The sequence below is a fragment of the Gavialis gangeticus genome, unplaced genomic scaffold (assembly GCF_001723915.1).
Source record: "Gavialis gangeticus isolate Ggan-Ray unplaced genomic scaffold, GavGan_comp1, whole genome shotgun sequence".
In the NCBI taxonomy this organism is placed as follows: Eukaryota; Metazoa; Chordata; order Crocodylia; family Gavialidae; genus Gavialis; species Gavialis gangeticus.
Genome location: NW_017728994.1, coordinates 34969961 through 34979176, shown reverse-complemented (window position 1 = coordinate 34979176; position 9216 = coordinate 34969961). Strand labels below are relative to the sequence as shown.

The 9216-nt window shown below is 48.7% G+C and overlaps 1 protein-coding gene across 1 annotated transcript in view; it reads left to right on the top strand.

Annotated features, from left to right (window-relative positions):
• Nucleotides 1-5468, top strand: part of LOC109287147 (bone morphogenetic protein 2-like) — a 9533-nt gene extending 4065 nt beyond the window's left edge. Inside the window, exons 5-6 of the mRNA XM_019502111.1 lie at nucleotides 3063-3264; nucleotides 5272-5468. Of these exons, the coding sequence (XP_019357656.1) occupies nucleotides 3063-3264; nucleotides 5272-5468 (399 nt within the window). The remainder of the gene's footprint in view (nucleotides 1-3062; nucleotides 3265-5271) is intronic.
• Nucleotides 5469-9216: the final 3748 nt, after the last annotated feature.

Sequence of the window (9216 nt, the reverse complement as noted above, 5' to 3'; positions counted from 1 at the left end):
AAAAAAAAAAAAAAAAAAAATGACCATGAGTACTTTACAGGCAGTGGGGCCAGCTGAGAAAAAGTGAAAGCCCCTCCGCTGATGCCACTGCCTCCTCCAGCCTCCGGTGTGGGGGCTGCCCCTGCCTCACCTCCACAGAGGCTCTTTTTAACAGTGTCCACACTCTTTTTAAGTCCTCAGATTGTGGTCTGGCCAGGTTTTTTTAAATTTGCCCAAACGTCCAGGATTTCCCTTTGCTCTGGGGGTGGGAGCAAGGGCTGCAGCTGCAGCAGTGCAGGGGGAGGGGAGGGTTGCCTCTTCTCCAGTGGGGAAAGGAGCAGGTGGCAGTGCAGGTGCCAGTGCCTGTACTCAAAGGGGCTGAGCAGCCACCACCTGTGGGGGATGGAAGGAGGGGAAGGGGGCCATGGCCAGGCTGCCTGCAGGGCACTGCAGGCCTATCCCAGGGCAGGGGAGCCACAAGCCTCCCCTCCTCTTCCCTCAGCCTGTGCTGGGGCCCAACACGCTCTGCCACCACCGTCTGCATGAACTGGAGCCACTGAGCTCTGGCCCAGGCAGGATGGAGACAGCTGGGGCCCTCCAACAGGGCAGGGGGATGCAGGTTGGGAGTGAGAGGCACCAGGGTGGGGGACTATAGGTTGGGACTGAGGGGCACCAGCAGGGATTGGGGGGTGGGGGAGCTGTGAGTTGGGAATGAGGGGCATCATCGGGGCCCATGGGGCCCAAGGTAGTGCAGTTTGGTGAGTGAGGGGCACTGGCAGGGCTGTGGGGGCTGTAGCTTGCCAGTGACAGGCAACAGAATGGGCAGGGGCAGGGCCACCTTTCGGTGCCAGCCATGTTAACGCTTCTTTGAAATCCGTCATTCATGATGGGCAATTGGCTAGTAATAATACGTATGTTCTTGTAGCGGACAACCAAAGCAAAGCTTGAGACCAACTCTAGGTTACCCAATTAGGGAAGAATTCTGTTTCACCTTGTTTCAACCAGGGTGTTTCAAATCCTCTCAAGGGTGCTGTGGAGTGCCAGCCATGCAATGTTTGTGTTTCTAACAGTGCTAACAGTATTTACAAGATAAACCCAGAGATTTCAAATAGGAATCCTTAATTTAAAATATTCTGACCTATTTTGGTCCTTCTGAGTTCTTCACAACAGAAAAATTGCTCTATTTTAATGTGGTCAAAAGACAAGTAAAAACTAAGAGCTGGTATTTTTGGTGGGGTGCCTTGAGTCTAAGGAGGGATACTTTGCATCTAGCAGGGCACAGAACCACTGACCTAGCCTATGACCAAAACATAACTTGTGACCAACTCTTGAGTTACCCAACTGAAGTGTAGGGATGATTGTACTACAGTGGAGCCCAGGAGGGGCTCAAAGTCCAGGAGGGATCATAGCCAGAGACTGCCAGAGCCAGCGAACCTGGTGATTTCAATTGGCCCAAGAGCAGGGCCAGGGCCCACAGGGGGCCACTGTTAGGACCTGCAGTCAGGGAGGCTGGAGCGTAGAAGCCAGGTCCAGTACTGTGGGCCTGAGGTAGAAAGGCCAGTGAAAGCAAGAGAGGAGGAGGCCAATAAGGCCAAGACCCCTACAATAGTGTGACAGTACAGTAACACCCACGAAGCATGGGGCATGGTGTAGGGAAAAACGGAGCCATGCAAGGAGCCCTGAGGGCTACAGGTGCCCTGGAGGGACACAGGTATGCAATTGGTCCTTAAAGCTACAGGTGCCCTGCGGGGACAGAGATAGGCCAAGAGGGCCCAACAAACTTAAGAGTTGAATCAAGACTACTGGGGTATGGGAGAGACCCAGTCGTAATTAAAATGGTCCACGTCTCACTCTAAGGCCTGTGGGCAGCCTCCCTTATTCAGTCTTCATTAAGAACAAGTCATAGGGAGTGAGCAATCAGGGAGGGCTATATTAGAGGCAGAGCTGGGCAGGAGCCACACAGCCACCAGGGGGCATCACAGCTAGGGGTGCACAGATAAAGATTTTTTGGGCCGATACCAATGCCCGATTATGAATGAGCCATATTGGACAATACTGATCCAATTGTCAATATGTAGCCTGGCAGCTTGGAGAACAGTGCCCAGTGGGTAAGTCTATTGATTGGGAAGGGGTGGAGGGAGGGAAGAGGCGTGCGGAGGGGCAGATCGAGGCTCTTGTGGTGAGGGAGAGAGTGGAGCTGGGGGAGGCGCAGGGGCGTGTGCCCCCCTGGATCTGTGCACGAGGTGAGGGCAGGCTGCCGCTGCAGACTGGGGCCGAGGAAGTTACCAGGTTCTTCCCTGGGCTGTGCTCCAGGCAGGCGGTGGCACTGGGAGGGGGCGTACAGGGTCCCCGCAGCCTCTCATGGCTACCCCATAGCCCCTACTCCCAGCACCTCCACCATCTACCCCAAGCACAACCCCAGCTCAACCCCACTGAGATGAGCCTGCTTCCAGCCCTACGCACAGCTCCAGGGGGCACATACCCCCTCCATGCCTCCTCTGGGGGTGTACGCAACAGCAGGAGCCACCCTCCACTGTGCCCCTCCTAGATGAGCCACTCACAAGTCCATCCCACATCTTGGCTTGCCTGGGCAGTGCCTGTTCCAGCTCCACTCCCCCCCTCACCGCAGGGGCCTTAATCTGCTTCCCACGCTTCTTCCCCTCCCTCCACCCCTTCCCTACAACAGACTTACCAGATGGACACTGCTGTCCAAGCTGCCGGGTTGGCTGCATGCATGCTGTGGCTGCACACAGCATTTATCGGTGACATTATTGGCCACATCAGCCAAAAAAAGCCAATTGTCAATAATGTCACTTTTCCTTTTATCGGTGTCAATACCATATGAACCAATGTATCAGTGCACCTCTAATCACGGCCATCACTAGGGGCTCAGTCCTGTCACAGGTAGACCTCTCCTTATTCCTACACTATATTTGGATAAAACTCAGAGGTGGTTACAAGTTGCACTTTGATCATCAACTGAGTGAAACAGAATTCTCTCCATGGCCTTCTCTCTTTATCTCCATATAAACATTGTTTGAAATCATTCAAATGATCTTTTACCATCTTCCTTTTCTTATGAGGTTTCCAAATGGGTTAGGAACAGCCACTACAACCATGGCTTTTTGATCACTGCAACTCGCCTATCTGAAAAGAAAATGGAATACAACTTCGTGAAGTTTGCCAGAAGCCAGCACAATGTGCAAGACAGCAGGAATGCTCTTCTAGTCCTCTTCACTAATAATGACGGACCAAGGTCTTCCAGCTTTTCACCCTTTTCCTCAGGTGGGTCAAGACCAAAGTAATTTCCACTCTCTAGCTTGTGATTCCCTTGAAGTTAATTTTCTCTCACTTTCTAATGCATTTCCTGTACATAATGTAATTACTTGCATGCAATTCCAGACACTGATTCTGTCTGCCATTATCAAGAATTTGTTTTGATAAAGTAATTTTATTATTTCTCTTCTATAGCAGGCCACTATACATCTCAGGCTATGTCTACGTGGGAATAAACTGCATGTGCATCCATTTTTTGCTTCTTTAGGACACACAAAGATTTTGGGGTCTTTTGCTTATTGTAAAGGGGGATGGGTGGTTCGTTCTTCTTTTTTATTGCTATTTGAATTTCAGAACCAGTGGGCATGTCTACACGTGGAATTAATTTGAAATAGGTTTACTGCACAGTAAAAATACTGTGCAGTAAGCCTACTGGGAAACACGTCTACATGCGCTTCCTCTTGGGAGCAGATTTGCTCCTGCCCTGCTCTGCCCCCCTGAAGCAGCCCAGGGGGAGCTCCAGGCTCCCCCTGTGTGCTAGCCAGGGGCTGGCAGGGAGTACAGGGCCAGGATACAGCTGTCTCCTGGCCCCATAGATGTCAGCAGGGGTCCAGATGTGCACTGGGTGGGAGAGCTGTTGCTGCAGAGTTCTCCCACCCCATGCACATGAGGACAAGTTCTGTGCCCAGTAGGGCTTCTTAACAGCTAGCCAGAAACCTGTCCCTGTCTGGGGTAAGTCCTAGCCAGCTCTGAGCTGTACCCCTCCTCCATAGCTGCTTTCCAGCCCCTTGCCCTGATCATGCAATCAGGGCTGGGAAGAGTCCCCTCCCCAACAGCTCTTTCTGAGCCCCATGGCCCGACCCTCCAGTGGGGTAGCTAGCAGTGAGCCCCCAACTGGGTGGGGAATCCCTGCCCAGCTGGGGGCTCACTGCTAGCTACCCCACTGGAAGTTCGGGGTTGGGGGCTTGGACCTGCTCCTCCCTGACAGCTTTTTCCAAGTCCCATGCCTCAATTGCCCAATTGGAGCATGGGGTTGGGAAAGAACTGTGAGGCTGGGACCTGGCCCAGACCAGGACAGTTCCTGGTCAGCTCCAGGCTGCACTTGCAGACTTCCCTGTGGAGCCCTGGGCTGGCCAGGAACTGTCCCAGTCTGGGGCAGGTCCCAACCAGCTCCAGGCTGGACAGGGAACTCTCCCCATACAGGTTGCTCCCAGCTCCATGATTGGAACAGGGACTGGGAGATTGCTCCCTGCCCCCTGGAGCTGCCTGTGGCTGGGGCAGGCTCTGAGCTCAGAGCCCAGCCAAAACAACATCCCCCCACCCCAGCGAGCTCCCAGCCCCATCCCCACGATCAGAGCAGGGGCTGGGAGATTGTTCTGGCCAGGCTCTGAGCTTGGAGCCCACCCCAGCAGTTCCTGGGGACAGGGATCAATCTCCTACCCTCTAGACTTGGCCCAGTATTGCACAAGACTGTGGAGTCTCCAACACACTTCCTTTATTTCTGTCATTTGGGACCTTTTGTGCAACAAAGGAGACTACAGGATTTTATACCGAGTAACTTGCAGCTTAGGGGATAAATAAGTATTTAAGATTTCCACAATATGTAATTTGCTAAGTATCATTTTAATAAGCCACTCAAAACATTTTGTTAAATCTATGGGACCAATGCTTTTTCAAGTAGTTAAAACAGTGTTTACAGGAAAACATTGTATCCTTCATAAGAAGGGTTAGCTTACTTCTGGAATGTTATTTTGTTTGCAGAACTGCAGCCATCCTCGTCTGTAGGTGGTGCTCATACCCAGACACCTCTCCAAAGTGAAATCTTGGAAAATCTCAGAACAAGTAGGAGCAGAAGGACACGGGATACATCATCCCTCTCCTCCAAAGGTCAAGTTTTGTCATGCCGTCGAAGAGAACTCTATGTTGACTTCCAGGCAATTGGCTGGTCAGGATGGATCATTTACCCAAGTGGATACAATGCTTTTTATTGCATAGGTACCTGCCTATTCCCCTTAGGGGAGAGTCTAAATGCTACCAATCATGCTACTGTCCAGTCCATTGTGCATACACTTAAATTGTCCCAAGATGTCAGCATGCCATGCTGTGTCCCAACTGAGCTGAAGTCCATCAATCTCCTGTACTTTGATGACAAGGAGAATGTTGTCCTGAAACGTTATAAAGATATGGTGGCTGCAAGCTGTGGTTGTCACTAAGAAGAGCCTTTACTTTTGCATGGAATTGATTTGTGTGTGGACTCAGTTCAACATTAACAGGCAAGGGTGTAGCCAGGCAGCCTACAGCTACTCTTGCTCCCACCCCCAGGGTTTCAGCAAAGAAGTAAGTGCTCTTCAGACTGACTGACTTTCAAAGTGTCTTGGGCAGGGCCATCACTACCAGGGGGACAAATCGGGGTGACCACCCCGGGCCCCACGCTTTGGGGGGCCCCATGGAGCTGGGTGGAGCAGCCGCAGTGACTGCTTTGCTGGCTTCATGTCCAGCCTCTTCCTTGTAACCCCTTCCTTCCCCCACTCTGCCAACGGTGCCACTGCTGATGGCAGCGGCAGCTTCTTTGGGTCTGGGGCATGTGGGATCAGAGCAGGGCAAGGGCAGGGCCCTGCATGGGCTGATTTTTCCCCAGCCCCCACACCCTGCTCGGGTCGGCTCTGGCCCTGGGCTCTCCATGGTGTCCATTGACAATGCAGGGAAAGCACAAGGAATGTTTCTGTGCGTATCAACCAGAGGGATATAGCAGAACCTGAAGGAGAGGATCTGTGTTGAATATAGGCGTTATGCAAATTAAATAATAAATATTAATTTAGTATGCTAATCGGGTCACTGATCAACTTGCATGCAGTCCAGATTTCTGGACCATCAGCACATCCCACCTCAACAGCAAGGGGCAAGGTCCTCCCCTGGCAAAACTGCTGCTGCATCCTAAACTCCGTAACTCACCAGGCATATAAAGAAATGGCTGTGGATATGGCATTTCCTTTGTGTGGCCCATAGACTCTTCCCGTCCCTCATTTGGCCTCTCTGTGATAACAGTTGTCCTCTTGCTCCAGGCTGCACTTTCCCCCAGCACACTAGCTGCAGTCCCCCCACCCCAGATTCAGAGATCTCATCATGACTTGCCTCCTGGCACTGGCCTACCTAGTGATTTTATAAGTCTAGGAGGTAGTTCTGGTCTAGGCAAAACCCTGAGGTACCAGACTGTGTGTCAGGAGACATGGCTGTACCACCCACCTTTTGTCTTTGGGCAGGGTACTTCCTCTCTTTCTTCCCTGTTCTCTTGCCTATTTAGCTTTAAGCATATGGAGGCACAAATTATTTCTCCACATGTATTTGCTGTGTGCCTGGTACAGTGGTGTCCTGATTAGGGACTGGGGGTCCAGGAATATTATAATAAAAAGAAATGAAAAAGATGAGACTTTCCAGGTATGGGGGACCATTGTCTATACACTGTTCTGCTCCAATATAGAAGCAGAGTTTTGCTGTGTAATGTCCACTGTCTCTGTTTCAGTCTTTATTGGAACTTTGGACTAAACAGGACTGCAGGCACAATCTTGTTTAAACCCGTTCATAAATTTAACTTAAGTTTCATATTAAAACCACTTATGTTTCTTGCCACCGCTTCTGATGGGAAGGCTGTTCCAGAACTTCACTCCTCTGGTAGCTAGAAACCAAGTCGCTATTTTCTGGAGGCTGTTCTGCTCCAATAAGTTGCAAATAATGTAAATGATGTAGATAAATATATTTGTTTCTGTAAATAGTCCCTTGTGTAATTAAAATTGCCAGATGTTTCTATTTTATTATAAAAATGAACATTTTGGAATATTTTAACTTAAGCTGCAATACAGTGTGTGTAATTTTCAATAGAATTATAAAATGTGATTTTGGTTTGTTGTGGCATTTTGTTAGATCAGTATGTTTGCCTCCTAAGGCTCTGATCCAACACTCATTGTAATCAACAGAGATTCCCATTGATTTACTGAGCAAAGAATATGCCTCTACACCCCAGTGTCAGTATTTCATCATTTAGTACACTAAAATCTTCATTCTGATAGTTTCAGTCATTTAAATTTTATTCAACAAAAGTCCTTTGCAACTTCCTAGGATGAGTAAGGACAGAAAGGTTAGGCGCATTGGGCATTTATAGATATACTCTGAGAGGTTGTGGGGGGTGGGCTCTTTAATTAGCATAGCTCTGACGGCCATGCTAATTAAAAACACCCAGAGCATCATGTGTATCAGCATCCCCATGATGAAAACTGGCAGCAGGATGCTATGAACTAATGCTCATCCAATGAGCTTTGAAGTGCCCCGTCGCCATTTTTCAGCACAGGGACACTGATACACATGACGCTGGAGTCTGCTGGAGCATAGTAATGACCACACCCTAGCAGACTTGATTAATCAAGTCTACTCTGATGGAGCAGCCTCCCTGCACGTGTATAGAAGCCCACTGGGCTTAGATCCATGATCTTTAACCGGTGCCTAAGTAAATTGTATCACAACTACCCATTTTTATATCTACGTGTTGGCATATCAGGCTCTTAAAGGCAAAAGATCAGCTCTTTTACTTTACTGTTCAGTATGCTCCCAGGAATAGAGAGATTTATGTGAAGCAATTACAATTACCTTGACTGAGATCAGAATTACAGAGGCTTGTGTTTCAGTGCCAAAGCTGATCACCATCATGGGCAAGGAAAGAGTCTGATTTTGTAGAATAGTGCCAAAAGATTAGTTTGATTTTGAGGGCCGTTTTGTCCATAATACAACATAAATGCAGTCAGTTTGGGGCAGATTTGCCAAGATGCTTGGTTGCCTATAGATGTACAGATGCTTATTGTGATTTTCAAAGTCACTTAAGCAGATAAGATGTCCAACTCAATAAGGGTGAGGCACCCACCTACCTTTTGAAAATCCCCATAGGCTTCTATCTGCACCTTTGTAATACAGCCTACATATATCTGGAACAGGAGTGAATTTGACCCATCAATATTGTGTACCTTCCTCTGAAGCTTCTAGCCTGGGTCACTCTCAAAGACAGAATAATACCTTTCCAGATCTTTGTGCATGGATCAAAGATGCCTATACCAATAGCCTGTTGGGCCCTAAAGTAGCTGTATTTGGGTGCTGGCTAAAGTAATTCATGACACATGGGGCATGTCTACATCTGCAATTAATGCACAGAAAGCTTACTGCGCAATAAAATACTTACTCTAAATTTACAGGTAGTAGAAAACCATGCATTAACCTATTTTAATACACAGTAGCTGCTGCACTCTGTTACATAGTGATGCTTTACTGCACAGTAAATTAGTTTACCACACAGTAAAGTGTCTCGCGTAGACACACCTACGCATTACAAAAACCATCTTTTTGGAGATTGCAGAGACTTTGTATCACAGATTGATGATGAAGGGGCAGGTGAATGAGTTCCAGTTTAAAGTTATTTTCTAAATGCTGCTGGAACTGTGCTGTATTAATTATTTAGAAGGTAAATTCTGAAGCAGGGATTTTCTTTTTCTCTGTGATTGTACTGCATGTGTCCAGTAGAGTTCTGGTCCATGACGACCAGCACAATACAGTAAGGTGCTTTCCACCTTATCGGTGCATCTTTTTTTCTCATTCAAATATTAATTAGATCAGCATTTCTCAACCCATGGGTCACAAGAATATATAAAAGGGTCCTGAACAAACTTAAAAAATGGATCAACAAATGTTAAAAATGGATTGTCCTTTGAAGGAGAAAAATGTGGGAAACCATGGCTTTTCCCTTGCAGGCTGGCAGAGTTCCAGCCTGCAAGGGGCTCTTTGGGGCTCTCCATACCCCACACACGCTCTAACCACCCCATACACACCTTTCCCTACCCCACACACCAGGGGCTGAGGCCTGGGGGTGGGGGTCAGTGGATCCGGAGTGAGGGACACTGGGTTGGGACTGGCCATCAATGTTTA